At 31.8% G+C, this 23576-nt stretch overlaps 1 protein-coding gene across 1 annotated transcript in view; it reads left to right on the forward strand.

Moving 5' to 3' along the window:
• LOC140919823 (uncharacterized) overlaps positions 1-22533 on the forward strand; it is a 56465-nt gene extending 33932 nt beyond the window's left edge. Inside the window, exons 3-4 of the mRNA XM_073366478.1 lie at positions 21759-22085; positions 22182-22533. Of these exons, the coding sequence (XP_073222579.1) occupies positions 21759-22085; positions 22182-22529 (675 nt within the window). The 3' untranslated portion in view covers positions 22530-22533. The remainder of the gene's footprint in view (positions 1-21758; positions 22086-22181) is intronic.
• The last annotated feature ends 1043 nt before the right edge of the window (positions 22534-23576 follow it).

The raw sequence follows: 23576 nt of genomic DNA on the forward strand, positions 1-23576 counted from the left end.
TAATCACTCATAAATATCGACATAAATGTTCTTTATTTAATCTTCTTTTATGAACAATTATATTATTTCACTTATGGTGAGTAATGATTTTATACGTTAAAAATTAAATTACTTATTAATCTCAATCCATTTTTTTAGTAACATTTTATAAAATAAAAATATATATTCTATTTGACAGAAAATACATAAATTTATTAAAAATAATCATAAAATACGAATATCTGAAAAATTATTAAAAAATTTACTTCCAATTATTAAAATCTGTCATCTATTATATATATGTAAAATATACTCCGATGCCACAACAACTTATTTTTTTTTTTTTTACAAACTTTTGATGAAATATATTCAATAATTTTTTTTTACAACAACTTCTCATGCTCGCAATTAAAATATCATAATAATAAAACAAATAAATTTAGACTACGCTACAATATAATTCAACATTAACATTTTTTTTAAAATAAAAATATTAAATAGTAAATCATATTTATAAATTTTTACATCTTATTTTTGGGTTTGTATTTTATATTTTATTTTCCTCAAATAAATACAAATACCATTATATGTTGAAAAATAAATTAACAATCAAAGTACAATGAGTCAAACAATTATCCTATATAATAAGTTATTATACGAATTTTACAAAATATTTTAAAAATTAAATTAGATGAGTGTGATAAACATGATTTTCCCTCATTTTAATTTTCCTAATCATATTCAATTATTAATATCCGCGCAGCGCGCGGGCCGTAATCTAGTTGAGTCATTAAATTTGATGGATTTTTTTAAGCACTATTCTGATGTCCCAAGTGACTATGTGATTATCTTCACCTTGTAAAAGTTTTTTTAAAAAAAACTAACAATTGGATGGATGGACTCACACTTGAGAAAAAGCATATTGAGATGAATTGATTGACTCAAGCATGAGGGGGAGATTTATGGGATATTAAATATGAGTAAGAGTCTCACATTAGATAGAAAAATGGATGATGAACATTATATAAAGGAGATGACCCATGAACCCAATACCCATAAATGCCCCAATACGGATGTATCAAAAAACTAGGTTGATAAATACTACTTATTTAGAAAGTCATCTCATTGTATAAAAATTTGGTACAAATTATACATATTATGTTCTTGATATACATTATGAATTGTCATAATCTAGTTACATTTTTTTCTTTAATGAGCTTAAAACTCAAACTTATAAATTAAATGTAGAGAAGCCAAGTTTTGCAGAGTTGTATGTGATGAGTCTTCATTAACTCTTATTTTTTAGGAGATTGTTAACAATTTGTATTTTAGGTTTTATTCATTCTAGTTATTAGTTTTATAATTATTTGAAGAAGAAAAGGAATTTGAATTGTCTTGAATCTTGGAATTCTTTGGTACTAATTCTTTCTTCATTAAATGTTGTTGTAGCACCTTGCGCTCAAACCCAACGCAATGTGCTGGTGCACATTCGCAGACCATTATCTAAGTAAAAAATCATAATTTTATTAGAGTTTAGATTTTTCGATGCAAAGTAGGGGACAAATACACTTTATAGGAGACCTAGTGCAACCTTTATGTGTAATTTATTTGTCTTCATGTATCTTTTATCAAACAATATGAGCAGCTAATTTACTCGTTGATTAAAGATTAAATGAACCTGCTTGAATTCATGGTAGTTCTGCTCTTCGTATGTTATTTATACCTCAACATCAAAATATTAATTTGGGATTTTGCCTCAACATGACACATTACACACTTATGTGTCACATCATTTATATTCCTAAGTGGTACTTTCATATCCTTCTACAATTCATCTCACACCTTTTATTTTTCAATTTTAATTTTGCATCTCACACATCATCATATACAAATATTGAGAACTCACACACAAAAGTTCTTCATGAAAATAATTTTACTATTAAAGCTTCGGCATAAAAATGATTTTATTATTTTCTCACTTCAATCAACTTTTAATACTTCTCCATTTATAACTTTGTATATTTATATTAGTTGGTAACAAAATACATCTTATTTTATATTATCTCAAGAATCATTCTTTCAATTCCTTCTTAAACTTTGATAGAGTACACTTTAGATACAAAGTTTTGTCGTTTACATAACATTAAATCCTGTATGACTTCTCAATTTTCCCTCAAGTATCAATGGAAAATGTGAGATTGTGTAACCTGTTGGTGACTTCCTCAGTTGGGTTAAATCATTAATAATAAAAGACAAAAAATAAACAAATAAAAAATAAAATATTTAATAAAAAAAATCATTTGTTCTAATCATCGACGATAATGGTCACACTAGAATGAGGGACGGTGAAGACCTATAGAGAGGAATGCGCTCAATATCATTTTTCAGTTGTGAAGACATAATTTCAAACAAGTGTTTGAAGAATATCAATCAATTATGAACTATACATATCGAAGATTGATTGAAACATTTAGGAGAAAAAGTATTCAAAAATGGAAAAGAATGCATAAGGAAGGGAAAAATTATTTTTAAGCTAATGGATCATCACTTGCTAAACAAATGTGGTATTATTGATATTGATGTGAGTCATAAAGCTACAAATAAAGTTTGTCGACAATTAAAATTGAAGCGCTTTCGCGTATCAGTTACAGCGCTTTTTTCATAAGCGCTATAAACACATGCGCTTCCAAATATTTGAACTACCTAATACAACGCTTTTTGCACAAGCGCTGTAAAATACATGCGCTTTCATTGAATTTAACTACCTATTACCGCGCTTTTTTCACAAGCGCTGTAAACTACATCTTTCAAATAATTATATACGTTGGAAACCCTCATATCCTCTACATCTTTCAAATAATTATATACGTTGGGAACCCTAATATCCTCTACGTACTGTGCGGCCATCTATGTTGTCTCAGGTATTTTTTACACATGATCTGTTATGTTTTGTTATATATATATATTAAATCTACTAAAAATTGTTATATATATATATATATATATATATATATATATATATATTAAATCTCTTCTACACATGATCTATTATGTATTGAAATTGTCAAAAATTGTCAAAAACTCATACCACATGATCTGTTCTGTTTTGAAATTGTTAGTTGATATTGGTTTCTTTTTGAAACTTGTTGATATGTTTTGAAAGCTTATTATTTTTGTTACTGCATTTATATAGGTGGTATAATATGGATAGGAAATGGATTTCAGCCAATCGATTGTCAAAAGAGTATGAAATTGGAGTGAAGGAGTTTGTTGAGTTTGCAGTGAAGAATGCAAAAGATCCAAATAGAGTAGTTTGTCCTTGTTTAAAATGTTGTTTTGGAAAACGTGTTAGAGAAGATGAATTAGAAGGACATCTAGTATGTAATGGAATTGATCAAAGCTACACATGTTGGATAAGACATGGTGAGAAAAAAAAAGGAAACATTAATTTTGAGAATAGTTCTACATATGCTTCAACTGATTTCGATACAGATACATATGAGCCGGACCGAGTTGATGAGATTGCAAAAGCAGTTGAAGAAGATCTTCGAGATTGTCCTAAAATGTTTGAAAGTTTGTTGAGTGATGCAGAGAAAGAATTATATAATGGTTGTACTAAATTCACAAGACTGTCAGCGATATTAAAGTTGTACAACTTAAAAGCGAGTAATGGATGGTCTGATAAAAGCTTTACGGAATTATTAACACTCATAAAAGATATGTTGCCAGATGATAATGAACTTCCCAGTCGAACCTACGAGGCTAAACGGATTTTGTGTTCTATTGGAATGAGTTACGAAAGGATTCATGCGTGTCCTAACGATTGCATTTTATTTCGAAACGAATATGAACTACTTAAGGCGTGTCCGAAATGCAATGTCTCTCGATATAAGAAGAAAGAATCTACTCCAGCAAAAGTCGTGTGGTATTTTCCTATAATACCAAGATTTAGGCGCATGTATCGCAGTGAAGAAGATTCAAAACACTTGACATGGCATGCAGATGAAAGAATTAGAGATGGAATGTTTCGACACCCTGCAGATTCCCCACAATGGGCAAAAATTGATCACGAGTATCCTGAATTCGGGATAGAGTCAAGAAATCTAAGACTTGCACTTTCTACTGATGGAATGAATCCACATGGTCTTCAAAGCATCTCACATAGCACGTGGCCTGTGATTTTGGTAATATATAACCTACCTCCATGGTTATGTATGAAGCGTAAGTTTATGATGTTGTCTCTGTTAATTTCTGGACCCAAACAACCGGGGAATGATATCGACGTATACTTGACTCCTTTAATTGAAGATTTAAAAATTCTGTGGGAGACAGGTGTGGAAGTTTATGATGGGTATAGGAAAAAGTGTTTCAATTTGAGGGCTATGTTGTTCGGCACAATTAATGATTTTCCAGCATATGGTAATTTATCAGGATATAGCATTAAAGGTCAGTGTGCATGTCCTATATGTGAAGAGAGTACAAATTGGATGCGGTTGAAACATTGTAAGAAGAATGTGTTTCTTGGACATCGTAGATTTTTACCTTATAGTCATCAGTATCGTGGGTGGAGAAATGCATTCAATGGAAAATCAGAGGAAGGTAAAGCTCCTTTAGCACCGACTGGATATCAAATACTTGAAAAAGTACAAGGTTTGACCAATAAATTTGGCAAACCTTTTGCGGGAGAGCTGGTGAAAACTGGGTGGAAGAAAAAGTCAATTTTCTTTGAATTGCCATATTGGAAGTCATTGTATGTAAGACATTTCCTCGATGTGATGCATATTGAAAAAAATGTATTTGAAAGTGTTATTGGTACGTTACTCAATGTTCCAGGAAAGTCTAAAGATGGCGTCAATGCAAGATTGGACTTGGTCGATATGGGAATAAGAAATGAACTGGCTCCAGTAAAGAAAGGAAATCGCACATATCTACCTCCAGCCGCTCATACTCTATCTAGAAAGGAAAAAATTGTTTTATGTAAATTTCTACACGAAGTTAAAGTTCCAGAAGGATACTCTTCGAACATTAAAAATTTGGTTTGTATGAAAGACCTCAAGTTAAAAGGTTTGAAGACCCATGATTGTCATATTATAATGGAGCATTTGCTACCAATAGGTATACGTTCCATTTTACCTGAAAAAGTTCGACTAGCCTTAACTAGATTATGTTTCTTCTTCAGGGAAATTTGTAGTAAAGTGATCGACCCTCAGAAATTACCGACATTGCAGAGGGAAATTGTTGTTACTTTGTGTGAGCTTGAAATGTATTTCCCACCATCGTTTTTTGATATAATGGTTCACCTTACTGTTCATCTGGTTAAGGAGACACAACTTTGTGGGCCAGCTTATATGAGATGGATGTATCCGATAGAACGATATATGAAAATATTAAAAGGGTACGTAAAAAGTAGAAGTCGACCAGAAGGTTGTATTGCTGAACGATACATTGTTGAAGAGGCTGCTGAATTTTGTACTGAATATCTGTCCAATGTTGAATCCATAGGGCTTCCCATGTCTCGTCATTCGGGAAGACTATCAGGAGAAGGGATAACTGGAAGGAGACTACTGACTATATCAAGGACAGAATGGGAGCAGGCACAATTGTATGTTCTGCACAATGATGATGAGGTTCAACCGTATGTTACAATACACATTGATCAGTTATCTCGTTTGAACATGAATAGGAATCAAAATTGGATAACTCGAGAGCACAATCGAAGTTTTGTAACATGGTTAAAAAATCACATAATGTCAAAATTTGATATAGACCCCGGATCAATTTCAAATAGATTGAGGTGGCTAGCAAATGGTCCGAGCTTACATGTCTTTTCTTACACTGGTTATGTTATTAACGGCTACACATTTTATACCAAAGAACAAGATGATCAGACCACTATGCAAAATAGTGGAGTCACTCTCGTAGCTGAAGCGATGCATGTCTCAAGTGCAAAAGACAAAAACCCAATATATGCAAATCTATCATATTTTGGGGTTATCGAGCGCATATGGGAGTTAGACTACACAATGTTTCGTGTTCCCATATTTGGTTGCAAGTGGGTCGATAATAATAATGGCGTTCGGATTGATGAGTCAGGATTCTTGCTTGTCGATTTTAATAGGGTGGGATACAAAGACGAGCCTTTTATTTTAGCGTCGCAAGCTCAACAAGTGTTTTATGTCACTAATCCTGTTGATGATAAATGGTTTGTTGTCCTATCGACCAATAAAATAAGTGATGATAACAATAATGATGAAGATGTTGGTAATGATCTTTTATTTGCAACATCACAACAACCACATGAAATTGATTCAACTGATGATGGTTTATATCTTAGAGATGATCATGATGAGGGAATTTGGATTAATCCATCGTTTCGTATTGTAAATGGACAAACAAATGTGAATGTCACCAGGAAAAGAAGAAGGGCATCTTAATGTATATGTTTAATTGTTTTATATAAGCTATGCATGTAATCTGAATTATTGTGATAAATATGAATATAATCTGAATTATTGTGATAAATATGCATGTAATTTGAATTGAGTGTTTTATACTAATATGAAAGAATAGCAAATTAAGTCACTTATATAATTTGAATGGTTTATATCCTAGTTATAACATCTCACAGTTTGCTACTAATGTCACTTATATAATGTAAATTAAGTGCCAATTCGATTGGAATAAATGTCTGAGTTACAGTCATCCAAAATTGAACCCAAATAAAACCAACACAAAAATAACATATTGAGGCCTTTTACAGCGCTTTTTATAAAAAGTGTTGTAAAAGACCCTTTTGAAAATAAGTAAAAAAGACATTTTACAGCGCTTATTTGAAAAAACGTTGTAAAAAGCTTTAAAAATAATATTCATCAGACACCTAACATGACTATCTCTAACAGGATTCTCTTCAAACACCTTGTATGCATCATGGGAATCCCCAAAAACACATTCTTAACAAAAACATCGGACTCAAACCCATTTTTCGCAACATGGCAATGAACCTGTTTCGATTTAAGAAGGAAAGGGAATGTAAAGAGATAAAAAGGGTGTTGAGGTGGAGATTGAATTGTGAAAGAGTAAGCTTTGATGTTTGTGAAGAAGATGCATAAAAGGAGAAGATTTTGGTGAAGAGGAAGAGATTTTGGTGGTGACCAGTTACTACTATGTGGGTTTTGCATGTTGAGCTTGTTTAAAAAATAACATAACAAAACACAAAAACAATAAGGCCTTTTACAGCGCTCATTTAGAAAAGCGCTGTAAAAGGCTTTAAAAAAAAAATTCATATACCATAATAAAACAAGGAGGTCTTTTACAGCGCTTTTACACATAAGCGTTGTAAAAGAGTCTTTTAAAATTAACATAAAGAGACATTTTAGAGCGCTTATTTGAAAAAGCGTTGTAAAAGGCTTTAAAAAACATTCATATAACATAATAACACATGGAGGTCTTTTACAGCGCTTTTGCAAATAAGCGCTGTAAAAGAGCCTTTTAAATTTAACATAATGAGACATTTTAGAGCGCTTATTTGAAAAAGCGCTGTAAAAGGCTTTAAAAAACATTCATATAACATAATAACACACGGAGGTCTTTTACAGCGCTTATTGGGAGAAGCGTTGTAAAAGAGCCTTTTAAAAATTAAAATAAAGACGCCTTTTAGAGCACTTTGCAAAGAAGCGCTGTAAAAGGGTTACGTATATATAACAGTAACCTCTTCAGTTTCCTCTTCATTACGTAAACTTCACTATCATCTCAACCTTCATCGTTCTTCTCTTCTTTTGCAAACCCTATCATCCCGTCCATTACGAACCTTATTTCCACGATCATCTCCTTCATTTCGAACCTTATTTCCATCCAAGATCATCTCTCCCATTTCACACAATATATTTTCATTGAAATACGTAACCCTCATTACGTATTTCTTCAATATCCTATTTCTTTGAACCATATTTCTGTGAACTTTCTGCGTTCCCTCTTTTCTTTACATTTCATCTTTCTTCGAACCATTATTCAGGTATTGATGTTATAAATTTTTTGTAATCATTAAAATGCATGTTGAGCTTTTTTAAGATATACTGATACATGTTGAGGTTGTTTATAATAATGCATGATCCATGTTGAGCTTGTTGATGTTATACTAAACTGCATGTTGAACTTGTTGTAGTTAAATGGATACAAACAAAGATATAGAAGTTCAAAATGAAGAAGTTGGCACCTCTAAGACTTATGAAAAAGAAGTCAAACGTGGTGCAACTATCATGCAAAAGGTGATTAAAGCAAGGAGTAGTGGCATTAAATTTGAGGTATACTATACTTTGTTTGCTGTGTGTTTTTTTTATCTTTTTTTAGGGTTTAGGGCATGTACTTACTATATGAGTTTATTAGGTTGGCTGGAACAAGAGTGGTCAGCCAGTTGACCCCAACAGCTCTATGTTTGTAAGCTATATTGGGGCTGTTGTTCGTCAAAATGTCCCAATTACAATTGACACTTGGAGAGATAAGGCGTTGAAGGACGCCAAAGATATTATATGGAATGACATTCAAGTATATTTTTTGATCTACTCTTTTGTCATTTATAATTTTTTTTCTGTAAAATACTTTACTTATAATTGTTTTCATTGCAGACGACTTTTGTTCTTGATGAGAGACGAAAGTCTTATGTTTTGAGAGTTGCTGGGAAGATCCATCGTGAATTTAGATCCCATCTCTCAAATTTCTATCTAAAAGATAGAGAAGGAAACACAAGTGCTGAACCTCCAAAAATATATCAACATAATATTTTGATCTACTCTTTTGTCATTTATAATTTTTTTTCTGTAAAATACATTACTTATAATTGTTTTCATTGCAGACCACTTTTGTTCTTGATGAGGAACGAAAGTCATATGTTTTGAGAGTTGCTGGGAAAATCCATCGTGGATTTAGATCCCATCTCTCAAATTTCTATCTAAAAGATAGAGAAGGAAACACAAATGCTGAACCTCCAAAGATATATCAACATTATATATCAAAGGATGAATGGAGTGCATTTGTTTCCAAACGTTCTGACCCGGCGTTTGTCGTAAGTGATTAATTTATTAGCATTTGTGTTTTATTATTCATATTCGTAGCGTATTTTAACTTTTTACACAATTGCTATTTTTTTTTATATAGAATATTAGTAAGGCAAATCGCGAACGGGCAAGCAACCCAAAACACCCATACAAGAAATCACGTATGGGATATGCACGCCTTGAACAACAAATTGTAAGTAATTAAACATCACTTTTATATAATGAAGTAATTTGTATTATAAACTATAGTGTGTAACTAATTTGTATTATTTTGTTTATGATTTTAACGAATAGAGAAAAGACACCCAAGCCGATCAACCCTTGGGTCGTCATATCTTATGGAAGGAAGCGCGTGTTAACAAAGACGGAGTGGTTGATAATGAAAATGTCAAAAAAGTTGTAGAACTTTGTGTAAGTATATTATCACTTTAATATTTTTTAATATTGTATTTTAAAAATGCTATTGAACTTATCTTTTTAATGTTACATGTATTTTAGGAAATTATTGAACAAAGTTCTGAAACTCAAGAGGGCAACAAGGATACTTGCAGGGACATTCTTGGTAAAGTGTTTAATGTCCCTGAGTATTCCGGTCGAGTTAGGGGGAAAGGATTTGGCGTAACTTCCAAAAGCTTTTTTCCTCAAGAGAAGCGCCAAAAACCTTCCAACGAGGAAGTATTAGAGAAGCTCAGAATCCTATCAGAGCAAGTGACACTCTTGGTGAATACGAATAAAGACAAGCAACTTCCGGTTCAGCTCCAACCTGAAATACAAATGGAGAGTGAAACTGGGAGTTGCAACTTCGGTTTGAAAAGTATTCCCGAGGTAATTAATTACTTACTACTTACTTGCTTATGTAATTACTTATGTATTAAAAAAACTTATATATTAATTGTACTTATGTTTTAACTATTGATGTAGGGTGTCACTACATGTGTCCGATACTTGTCCTCGCCTACTCAACGGAAGGTGGGAAAAGGAATATTGTACAATACTTCGGGAGAAGTATTGCACAATATTCCGATCCCCGCAGGCCATGTCAAAGTATCGCCTACTGTTGCTTTCGAACCAACTGCACCGTTGCCCATACCGGACAACGATGGAGATATGCAGTTCTTAAGCGACGCTATTGGTAGTTACGTGGCATGGCCCACAAACCATGTTGCCCTCAAAAAAAAGATTCCCAGAGACAAATCAGTTACATCTCCCGAAAAGGTTTGTCACATTTATTGCCTAAGGTTTGTCATTTTTTCAGATTCAATAAACTAACATTTTACCTCATTTTTGTAGGTCCAAATAAATAAACCACCCCTACAGCCAAAAAAAGGCAGCAAACCTAAAAAATTGGAGGTTAATAGAGCTGCCAAATCACAAAGGCCCGAGGGTAATAAAGCTGCCAAACTTGCAGCAACAAAAAATCTGGATCGGGGAAAATCGGTTGCTGCTGCTGCTGCTCCTAATAAAAGTCAGCCACACCTTGGTAAATACGGGGCGTGTCTTGACATCCAAATAAAAAGGAACATGGGCAGCAGCAACGCTTCGCTCATCGTACACATGAATAAAGATATATTTGGAGATGAGTATGTTGAATACCTCGAAAAGGAGCACATGTACGAACTTCTCGAACATAAGGAGCTGAGTGCAACTGTAATCATCTTGTACATAAGGTAAAAAATACTTTTAATTGCATTTATTTGTAATTAATTAAATGTATTGGTAATTAATCTAGTTTAAAATTTTCATTGAAGGTTTTTGTACGAGAAGGTCATGTGCACGAGGAAATTGTCAAATAAATACTCATTCTTGTCTCCACATAAGATGTCGATGTGGAAACTCGATCCAGACAATGTAAAGAAATACATTGTAGATATATATATATATAATGTGTTTGTTCATGCTCTAATAATCACATTTATTCATTCGATAGTGCCTTAAAAGTTTATCGAGCTCAAAGAGGTGCTAAAGTGTCGAAGCAGAAGTCTAATAACATTACATGGATCTCAATAAAGTGCCCTCGTCAAACAAATAACATCGACTGTGGGTACTACGTATTGAGATTCATGAAGGAGATTGTTGAGAAGAATAAAACTATTATCCCAGAAACGGTACGGTATTTGCATTATATGATTTTCATATATAAATTATCTATATATTTGATGCTAACTAATATAATATGTTCAATTTTTATATTGCAGTACTTTGATAATTCCAGTCCATCATATTATGAGGAAGATCTTATGGAATTAAAGGAAGACTGGTGTCAGTATGTGCTTGACATGCAAATTATTTGATTTTCTGGGAAATAGCTTGTTGCTGGGCAAGGGATCTGAATATTATATGGTAGCTAGTGCATATTATGTATATTCTGTTAGTTATTATATGTAAATGATCATAGGACACAATATATGAACATGCATATGGATCTGAATGTAGTTTAGGTTGTAAATTAGGTTATATATATATGTATCTGAATGTAGTTAATTAGGTTGTAAATTACAGAGTTACAGAGTTACATATATGTTAATTAAGTTACAGAGTTCTGATTTCTGTTCTACTGATTGTGTGAACTGCTTATGGTATTTGAATATGTTTTGTTGTTGTGTGCACTGATTGTGAAGTGATTTTAGATCAAAATAATTTTGGATACAAAGATAAAAGGCAGCGCTTTCTAAAAAAAATGCCATAAAAAGCGCTTTTCATTTCAAATAATTAATTTACAGCGTTTAAAAAAAAAACACATTTTACCGCGCTTTTTTTAAAAAGCGCTGTAAAATGTTGTTGTAAAGCGCTTTAATGGTGTACATTTTACAGCGCTTTCGTGAGAAAGCGCTGTAAAATGTACAACAAAAGCGTTGTAAAATGCACACCCATAATATGAAATTATGGGTCTGCATTTTACAGCGCTTTTTTAAGAAAACACTGTAAAATGCAGATCCATAATTTCATATTATGGGTGTGCATGTTACAGCGCTTTTTTGAGAAAGCGCTGTAAAATGCAAATCCATAATTTCATATTATGGGTGTGCATTTTACACCGCTTGTGTTAAAACGCGCTCTAAAAGCATACCCATAACTCATATAATGGGGTGCATGTTACAGCGCTTTTTTGAAAAAGCGCTGTAAAATGTGCATAACAAGCGCGCGTTATATTTACATGTTTTATAGCGCTTTTTTAAAAGCGCTGTTGTATCATTTACAGCGCTCGATTCCCCAGCGCTTGTTTTTTGAAAAAGCGCTGTAAATGGATTAAAAAAAGCGTTGTAAAATGCAGTTTTTCGCGTAGTGTTTAATATATTATAAATAGATAAATATAAGAATGAAGTTTTAGTTAGAATTAGAATGGATAGCATTTTTATATTGTCTATTATTTTCATAATAGTACTTTATAACCATTTTATATATATATATATTGTCCAAATATGCTAATTCTCATTAACTTAATTTAATTAAAGCTATAGTAAATTGTCAAAATAAAAAAATAAACCTCCAGTAAATAAAACTTAATTGAACCTACGTGAAGGGTGCATAAAATAAGTTGAATGAAAAAATACCCAAAGATGATGGATGTGTAAATCGGATTTACCGGTATAAATTAAAAGCCAATAAATTAATAATAGACAAGAATCATATCACTAGACCAAATGCCCATGTATGATGTCCAATTTTCGGTTATTAGAACCAGTTAAGAGCTATTATTGATTCACATAGTAAATTCAAATCTTGGCTTCAATTTTCCTCACACTTATCAAAATAATAATTGGGCTTGTGCAAGATAATAGTTTAAAACCATGATATAGGTTAAATATAGTTTTTAATTATGTTTAGTGTCTCTTAATTTTTGTTATAGGTTATGTTTGATAAGACCAAATTGTTGGCTTATAGAATACAAGTGTGTATCAATAAAATAGACTTGTTTAGTAACAATTTTATCTTAATAGCTTACAATTTTTTTTTTTATTTGTAACGTTTTTTTAGTAACTACTTAGATAGTGTTTGATTTGATATCTTGTAATATAGTTTTTATTTTTATTTTTATTATCTTATTTGAAATAATTTAAATAAAAATATATATTTGCATCATTTAATATTATAGGTAAGTTCAACAATTAATTTTATTAAACACTCTCAATTCGATCAAATAATTTATCTATTTCTGTTATAAATTCATCTGTATACACTAACCTATTTGTGACAACCTAATTTTTACCAATTAGAGCCATTACGTGATTTTTGTAAGTGTTTTGGTTATAAACATTTTACTTCATCAGGCATGTGTGATTTGATTTGTTATAGTATTAAATGGATGCATTTGAAAGAGCTTATATTTGACCTTCTTTTTCAATCTATGTATCTTATATTTGTATCACAATAGAGACAAATTTCTTTAAAGATTCAACATATTTAAGAGTTGTTTCTTCTAAACAGTGAAGTCAGACACACACGAGTTATAAATTAAATTCATTATCTTATGTTTAAGAAATTTGAATCATTTATTGAGTAGAAATTAAATTCACGTTACTGTAAAGTTTAAAATACTTACACATATTGTACATCAACTACTTATGCTAGACTTCGTTAGTCATATCTCCCGCTATTTTATTTTTAAAAGCACACAAAAGACTTAGATGTTTTGGCACCATGTTAGAAATAAGATCACTATTAAACTGGTATGAGGCAACATATAGTCTAGAAGGACCTATAAAGGGTGATGACGATTTCAATAAGTGTATTAAATTACTGGAAGTAATAAAACAATAAAATATTGAATGTCAAACACAAAGGTTGATAATAAAATTGTATTTATTTGATTATTTGTAACACAATTGTTACGAAAAGATAAAATAAATTACTTTTAACAGATAACAGTAAAAGCGTTAGAGACAAGTTTTATTTGATTCAAACCACTAACTAGGGATATAACATCGTGATTAATGAATTCATTTGTATTATTATTACTGAATTTTCGATTATATTCATAACTGATTATTTAAAGAAAGAGTCTTTAATCTTAATAAATCCCTAATCCCTTATGGTATTGAAAATTAAGATTAAGCACTTTGGTTATAAATTATTTTTGGCATTCGAGTCTTTATACCTATATGTAGACTATGATTACAAAAACTTCCTATCTCAAGCATTTACAAAGTAACCTTATGTTTCAAACTATAATTCACAAATCATTTTAAAGGCGGCTAACGATAAATATACATTTTGAATAGAGATTGAGAAAGAACTTAAATAAATTCATTTGAACAACCAAAAACTTAAATTATATATTAGAGGTTTTCATCAAAGTTTACTCATCCCTAACAAAAGAAATTTAGCTACTTATAAAAATAAACAAGAACTAAAAAATAAAGAGTAATTAAAAGAGTTCTCTATAAAAGATTCTTGATGAAGTAGCTTTGTTGATGTTCAACGGGTTAGGATTTGCTCTTCATTTTTTTTTTTAGTTTTTGATCTTTAATATATTCCACTTTAAATAAAGATCTTTAATATATTCCACTTTATTAATCAATGATTCTCTATGTATCATGTAAGTAAAATATATTTATTTCATTTTTCCTGCCTTTGAAACAGTTGAACAATTATGCCACTTTCAATTTTTGAAAAAGAATTCAGAGTTTGACGAAAAATTTGATTTAAGTACTTGAATTGTTTGTCACTTATCTCATTTCTCAAAGTCATTTTTTCAAGTGAAAAATAATAAACGTGACAATTTTATCAATTGAATTATTTCTATAATGAAAAAACTTATTGACGCGAGTTGTCTGTAATTCTTCTTCTATAAACAAATTAAATGATAGCTGTGAGAGTTTAGAATTAAATTTAAGCTAATAGTTTTCTGTATTAGGAATTTTTAGAGATTTATTTATAACTGAGAAATAGATTAATTAAAGGAAGGAGGAAAATAACTTCCATAAATTAGTTTAAACTGACGTTAGAAAATTTATTAGAAAAGTTTTAAGTTGAAGCTTTATTCAAGTGAAGTTTATGAAAAATGTTTGAGTTTATAAGATTTAGAGGTGCCATCAAATTAAAAATTTGAAGACGGGTATGGTTCGTTGTTAAAAACAAATTACTATGTTGTTGTAATAAAAATAGATATGATATATTTTTTTTGGAAAAATCTTATTTAAACAAAGAAGTGATGCCTAAATTTTGGTAGAAAAAAATATGGAGAAAAATATGGAGAAAATCTTATTTAGACTTTGTTTGAAAAGTTTGTGACTCTATCGGTTAAAGTGGTTTAAAACTTGATTGTGTAAATTTTGATCTATCCTAAATAATCCTTACTTTTTCAAAATGTTGCCAAAAACAATAGAGTTTTCAACTTGTATAAATTTTTGAGAGAATCAAGAAGATATAAAATGTCTTAGTTGATTTTAATTAATTAATAAAATGAGTTGAATTGTGTCTGGTTATTGTCAAATTGTTTTGATGTGGAAAACATCTTTTAAGGGGATTGTAACCCCCTAACCTCTAAATAAGGATATTTTTAAAAAATATAGCTAAGTTTTTAAGGTAAAGTTAATTTGTGAAATTTTTAAAAATTAAAACTTAATTACAATGAAGAAACATTGATTTGAAGTACAAATTAATTCATCTTTAAATACTAAATTTACTACAAAGATACATATACATAAGCAATTTAGCATCAAGTAAAATAACTAAACTCTAAATCTAAGACTCTAACTATGATATAGTTTTGCGACTTTGCTGAACTTAAAATATAGTTTCAAACTGAGTAAAATTTGCCCATAAAATATGCGACAAAAAGAAACTAATTCCCTAATTGGAAAATTCGCTAAGCAAATTTAAATTGGCTAAACAAATTTGACATAATACAAAATTATTTTTTTTCTTCACAAATTTCAGCATAAATATTTTTCATTCCAACTCTAAAACCTCTCTTTAATCATCAATTAAATGAAGCAAAAGTTATAAGAAACTCATATCAAAATATATCCAAAGCACAACACTCAAATTCAAAACATTCAAGAAACAACTCAAAATCACCACAACATGCATTTTAATAAACCAACTTTGACATAGCACTTTCAACAAACACATAACATGCGATACCTAAAAATGAAATTTAAAAATGGAAATAGAAATTTATTTATTTAATCATTCTCAAAATGAAGATAAAAGCCTAACACACCTTAAAGAGATTTTAGTTGGGTTCTATGTTATGTTAGAAACTTTTTAAAGGAGATGAGAAATTCTTCAATGTAATCTTTATCTCTACTCTATCGTAGTAAACCCAAACCTTTTCTACTTCAAAGCGCTCTTCTTTCTACCTTTTTTCTTCCTTCAAACTCTTCTTCTTTTATCATTTTTTCACAACTCACAAAAACAAGAAGGAAGGATAATGATTATGTTGTTTTTCTTTCTCATTATGCTTAGGTGAAAGATGAGGTTAAATATGATGTTAGTGAGTAAAGAGGAGAAATGGTAACATAAAATATTATATGGGAATAATACTACTACTAAATTTTGAAATAAAAATACGAATGGGAATAATTATCAAATATTGAAAATAGCAATACTTGATTATTGAAATTTGGGTTGTCACATGAATTAGAAGTGTGAGCCGAATTAGGAGGTAATTAAGGTCTCAGGGACTTATTTATGATTCAGTCACAAGATTGGAATAAAGATTTTAGTATGAGCTAGATTTTAGCTATGCTTTATTGTGATAACGATACTTGTTAATGAAATTAACATAAGTAAAGACTCTTCCAATTTTCTAGTATCACATGTAGGTTGTACTTGCTATTGATGTTGAATTATTTGTACTCGACTTAATGTATGTACTTGTTGTTGTTGATGTTTGTATGGAAATTATTTGATTGATGTGTTGATGTGCATTCATAACTACTATAAAGATGTGTTTGCGCTTTGTGTTATGAATATTTTTGTGATAAATGCCAAGAGTATGCTATGTGTAATATGTGATGAGAATTATTAGTCTTTTGAATTAGATTTTAAAAGTGTAGAACGAAAAGTACTTAAGAAAGAAGAGTTTGAATTGTGTTTTTAAAAACCTTTGTGCGACTATACTCAAAGTAAAGAAGATAATTCATGTGTATGAAAACAGAGCGGAGAGAGACACAACAAATTATCTTGTTTCACCTCCAACACGGTTGCTACGTGCAGTCCCTTCAGCTTGAAGGATATAATTCACTAAATTGTCACTGAATTAGAGTTACACTTGAACACCTACTAGTCACACTAATTGTGTTCAATCTTCTTAACCTTCTAGGTTAGTAAAATCAAGATATTGAGGAAGACAACCATTATTGGTGTAGGTTACAGTAAAAAGGTATCGGGGTTTATCAAGATAAGCTCTTGCAAATAGTGTTTACAATTTATGCTCCACAAAAATTCTTTTATCACTAAAAAGATGATAACAATAGTATATATAAGATTGTAGCTTGTTGCTTGTATGTTGTGTATTATTTGTTATTGTTGTATCTTTCTTCATTGAGGGATGCACGTTATTTTAGCATGGTTAAAACGGTTTTAAATAAAACACAATTCAAATCCTCCATTTTTTGTGTTTCTCATTCTACAATGGGATTAGAGTTCGGTATCAAACATTAGAATTTAACCGTGTTTGAGTGAAGATATGTGTTATTATTACTAACTCTAGTGACAATGTTATATATGGGCCTCTCTTTCCAACCTTAACAAGACCCCTCTCTACTTTAAAAAGTGAGGCACATATGCTACAATATTTGGGCCTTTCTTCCAAGGCAGTCTAATACCCAAAAGTTTTGACTTATGATGGATATGGGATTGAGAGGTTTTTGTCAGTTTTCCTTGAGATTTGGTTCTTCTGGAATGAGCAATTTACTTTAGAGAATAATATGAGTGATGTTAACTATTGATCACATACATAATTGTTTTTTATGTTAACTAAGGAGTTATGGTTGTTATTTTGTACACATACATGATAAATCAGAGTGAGTATAATATCAATGATTGATCCACTCACTTCACCAACTACTCATTTTAAATGAACCAAATTCACTACGCCAAAAATGACATTTAACAGCGCCCATTTTACAGCGCTTGCTAAACACAAGCGCTGTTGTAATTATATTTTAAAAATAACGGAACCTATTACAGCGCTTTTGATTCAAAGCGCTGTAAAACAAACGCTGTAGTAGGTCATATAACGTTTGCGCACCACGTTATAAGGCTTTTACAGCGCTTGTCAAAAAAGCGTTGTAAAAGGAAGCGCTTTCGCGTATCAGTTACAACGCTTTTTTCACAAGCGCTGTAAAACACATGCCCTTTCATTGAATTTAACTACCTATTACAGCGCTTTTTTCACAAGCGCTGTAAAACACATGCGCTTTCATTGAATTTAACTACCTATTACAGAGCTTTTTTCACAAGCGCTGTAATACCTTTTACAGCGCTTTTCACACAAAGCGCTGTAAACGACTCTTTTGAAAGTGAGTAAAAAAGACATTTTACAGCGCTTGTTTGCCAAAGCGCTGTCAAATGGCTTTAAAAATAATATTCATCAGACACCTAATTTCTTCAAACACCTTGTACGCATCATGGGATTCAAAAAACATCAGACACAAACCCATTTCTTCAAACACATTGTACGCATCATGGGAATCCAAAAAACATCAGACATTAACCCATTTCTTCAAACACCTTGTACGCATCATGGGAATCCCCAAAAACACATTGTTAACAAAAACATCAGACACAAACCCATTTTTCGCAACATGGCAATGATCCTGAATACCAAGTTTCGATTTAAGAAGGAAAGAGAATGTAAAGAGATAAAAAGGGTGTTGAGGTGGAGATTGAATTGTGAAAGAGTAAGCTTTGATGTTTGTGAAGAAGATGCATAAAAGGAGAAGAGTTTGGTGAAGATGAAGGGATTTTGGTGGTGACCAGTTACTACTATGTGGGTTTTGCATGCATGTTGAGCTTGTTTAAAAAATAACATAACAAAACACAAAAACAATAAGGCCTTTTAACAGCGCTTATTTGGAAAAAGCGCTGTAAAAGAGCCTTCTAAAATTAACCTAAAGAGACATTTTAGAGCGCTTATGTGGAAAAGCGCTGTAAAAGGCTTTAAAAAACATTAATATAACATAATAACACACGGAGGTCTTTTACAGCGCTTATTTGGAAAAAGCGCTGTAAAAGAGCCTTCTAAAATTAACCTAAAGAGACATTTTAGAGCGCTTATGTGGAAAAGCGCTGTAAAAGGCTTTAAAAAACATTCATATAACATAATAACACACGGAGGTCTTTTACAGCGCTTATTTGGAAAAAGCGCTGTAAAAGAGCCTTCTAAAATTAACCTAAAGAGACATTTTAGAGCGCTTATGTGGAAAAGCGCTGTAAAAGGCTTTAAAAAACATTCATATAACATAATAACACACGGAGGTCTTTTACAGCGCTTATTTGGAAAAAGCGCTGTAAAAGAGCCTTCTAAAATTAACCTAAAGAGACATTTTAGAGCGCTTATGTGTAAAAGCGCTGTAAAAGGCTTTAAAAAACATTCATATAACATAATAACACACGGAGGTCTTTTACAGCGCTTATTTGGAAAAAGCGCTGTAAAAGAGCCTTTTAAAATTAACATAAAGAGACATTTTAGAGCGCTTATGTGGAAAAGCGCTGTAAAAGGCTTTAAAAAACATTCATATAACATAATAACACACGGAGGTCTTTTACAGCGCTTATTTGACAAAAGCGCTGTAAAAGGCATTCAAATAACATAATAACACACGGAGGTCTTTTACAGCGCTTATTTGACAAAAGCGCTGTAAAAGGCATTCAAATAACATAATAACACACGGAGGTCTTTTACAGCGCTTATTGGGAAAAGTGCTGTAAAAGAGCCTTTTAAAATTAACATAAAGAGATATTTTAGAGCGCTTATGTGTAAAAGCGTTGTAAAAGGCATTCATATAACATAATAACACACGGAGGTCGTTTACAGCGCTTTTTGGGAAATGCGCTGTAAAAGAGCCTTTTAAAAATTTAACTAAAGAAGCCTTTTAGAGCGCTTTACAAAATAAGCGCTGTAAAAGGCTTATAAAAAGCGCTGTAAAAGTGTTACGTATATATAACAGTTACCTCTTCAGTTTCCTCTTCATTACGTAACCTTCATCTCAACCTTCATTTCTTCTCTTCTTTTGCAAACCCTATCATCCCGTCCTTTACGAACCTTATTTCCACGATCATCTCCTTCATTTCGAACCTTATTTCCATCCAAGATCATCTCTCCCATTTCACACAATATATTTTCATTGAAATACGTAACCCTCATTACGTATTTCTTCAATATCCTATTTCTTTGAACCATATTTCTGTGAACTTTCTGCGTTCCCTCTTTTCTTTACATTTCATCTTTCTTCGAACCATTATTCAGGTATTGATGTTATAAATTTTTTGTAATCATTAAAATGCATGTTGAGCTTTTTTAAGATATACTGATACATGTTGAGTTTGTTTATAATAATGCATGATCCATGTTGAGCTTGTTGATGTTATACTAAAGTGCATGTTGAACTTGTTGGTGTTAAATGGATACAAACAAAGATTTAGAAGTTCAAAATGAAGAAGTTGGCACCTCTAAGACTTATGAAAAAGAAGTCAAACGTGGTGCAACTATCATGCAAAAGGTGATTAAAGCACGGAGTAGTGACATTAAATTTGAGGTATACTATACTTTGTTTGCTGTGTGTTTTTTTAATCTTTTTTTAGGGTTTCGGGCATGTACTTACTATATGAGTTTATTAGGTTGGCTGGAACGAGAGTGGTCAGCCAGTTGACCCCAGCAGCTCCATGTTTGTAAGCTATATTGGGGCTGTTGTTCGTCAAAATGTACCAATAACAATAGACAACTAGAGAGATAAGGCGTTGAAGGATGCCAAAGATATCATCTGGAATGACATTCAAGTAAATATTTTGATCTACTCTTTTGTCATTTATAATTTTTTTTCTGTAAAATACATTACTTATAATTGTTTTCATTGCAGACCACTTTTGTTCTTGATGAGGAACGAAAGTCATATGTTTTGAGAGTTGCTGGGAAAATCCATCGTGGATTTAGATCCCATCTCTCAAATTTCTATCTAAAAGATAGAGAAGGAAACACAAATGCTGAACCTCCAAAGATATATCAACATTATATATCAAAGGATGAATGGAGTGCATTTGTTTCCAAACGTTCTGACCCGGCGTTTGTCGTAAGTGATTAATTTATTAGCATTTGTGTTTTATTATTCATATTCGTAGCGTATTTTAACTTTTTACACAATTGCTATTTTTTTTTATATAGAATATTAGTAAGGCAAATCGCGAACGCGCAAGCAACCCAAAACACCCATACAAGAAATCACGTATGGGATATGCACGCCTTGAACAACAAATTGTAAGTAATTAAACATCACTTTTATATAATGAAGTAATTTGTATTATAAACTATAGTGTGTAACTAATTTGTATTGTTTTGTTTATAATTTTAACGAATAGAGAAAAGACACCCAAGCCGATCAACCCTTGGGTCGTCATATATTGTGGAAGGAAGCGCGTGTTAATAAAGAAGGAGTGGTTGATAATGAAAATGTCAAGAAAGTTGTAGAACTTTGTGTAAGTATATTATCACTTTAATATTTTTTAATATTGTATTTTAAAAATGCTATTGAACTTATCTTTTTAATGTTACATGTATTTTAGGAAACTATTGAACAAAGTTCTGAAACTCAAGAGGGCAACAAGGATACGTGCAGGGACATTCTTGGGAAAGTGTTTAATGTCCCTGAGTATTCCGGTCGAGTGAGGGGGAAAGGATTTGGCGTAACTCCCAAAAGCTTTTTTCCTCAAGAGAAGCGCCAAAAACCTTCCAACGAGGAAGTATTAGAGAAGCTCAGAATCCTATCGGAGCAAGTGGCACTCTTGGTGAATACGAATAAAGACAAGCAACTTCCGGTTCAGCTCCAACCTGAAATACAAATGGAGAGTGAAACCGGGAGTTGCAACGTCGGTTTGAAGAGTATTCCCGAGGTAATTAATTACTTACTACTTACTTGCTTATGTAATTACTTATGTATTAAACAAACTTATATATTAACTGTACTTATGTTTTAACTATTGATGTAGGGTGTCACTACATGTGTCCTATACTTGTCCTCGCCGACTCAACGGAAGGTGGGAAAAGGAATATTGCACAATACTTCGGGAGAAGTATTGCACAATATTCCGATCCCCGCGGGCCATGTCAAAGTATCGCCTACGGTTGCTTTCGAACCAACTGCACCGTTGCCCATACCGGACAACGATGGAGATATGAAGTTCTTAAGCGACGCTATTGGCAGTTACGTGGCATGGCCCACACACCTTGTTGCCCTCCAAAAAAAGATTCCCAAGGACAAATCAGTTACATCTCCCGAAAAGGTTTGTCACATTTATTGCCTAAGGTTTTTCATTTTTTCAGATTCAATAAACTAACATTTTACCTCATTTTTGTAGGTCCAAATAAATAAACCACCCCTACAGCCAAAAAAAGGCAGCAAACCTCAAAAATTGGAGGTTAATAGGGCTGCCAAACTACAAAGGCTGGAGGGTAATAAAGCTGCAAAACTTGCAGCAACAAAAAATCTAGATCGGGGAAAATCGGTCGCTGCTGCTGCTGCTCCTAATAAAAGTCAGCCACGCCTTGGTAAATACGGGGCGTGTCTTGACATCCAAATAAAAAGGAACATGGGCAGCAGCAACGATTCGCCCATTGTACAAATGAATCAAGACATCTTTGGAGATGAGTATATTGAATACCTCGAAAAGGAGCAAATGTACGATCTTCTCGAACATAAGGAGCTGAGTGTTACTGTAATCAGCTTGTACATAAGGTAAAAAATACTTTTAATTGCATTTATTTGTAATTAATTAAATGTATTGGTAATTAATCTAGTTTAAAATTTTCATTGAAGGTTTTTGTACGAGAAGGTCGTGTGCACGAGGAAACTGTCAAATAAATACTCATTCTTGTCTCCGCATAAGATGTCGATGTTCAAACTCGATCCAGACAATGTAAAACACTACATTGTAGATATGTTTTTAAGAAATAAAGAAAGTGATAAATTGTTCTTGGCACCATATAATTCAGGGTACGTAATTTTATCTTTTTTAATTGATGAGAATTTAATTTATTAGTTGTCTATAAACAAAATTGCTTAACCAATTTTTTGTTGTTGTAGGGCACATTGGGTGCTATTTGCAATCAATGCGGTCTCTGAAGTGATATACTATTTGGATCCCGTGCACGGCGATTACACCAATCACCCCGGAATAAAGAATATGCTCGACACGTAAGTAATATTCATTTATTTCTTACATATATATATTTATATATATATATATATAAATATATATATGTAAGAAATAAATGAATATTACTTACGTGTCGAGCATATTCTTTATTCCGGGGTGATTGGTGTAATCGCCGTGCACGGGATCCAAATAGTATATCACTTCAGAGACCGCATTGATTGCAAATAG

The sequence above is a fragment of the Cicer arietinum genome, chromosome 3 (genome assembly GCF_000331145.2).
Source record: "Cicer arietinum cultivar CDC Frontier isolate Library 1 chromosome 3, Cicar.CDCFrontier_v2.0, whole genome shotgun sequence".
Lineage (NCBI taxonomy): Eukaryota > Viridiplantae > Streptophyta > Magnoliopsida > Fabales > Fabaceae > Cicer > Cicer arietinum.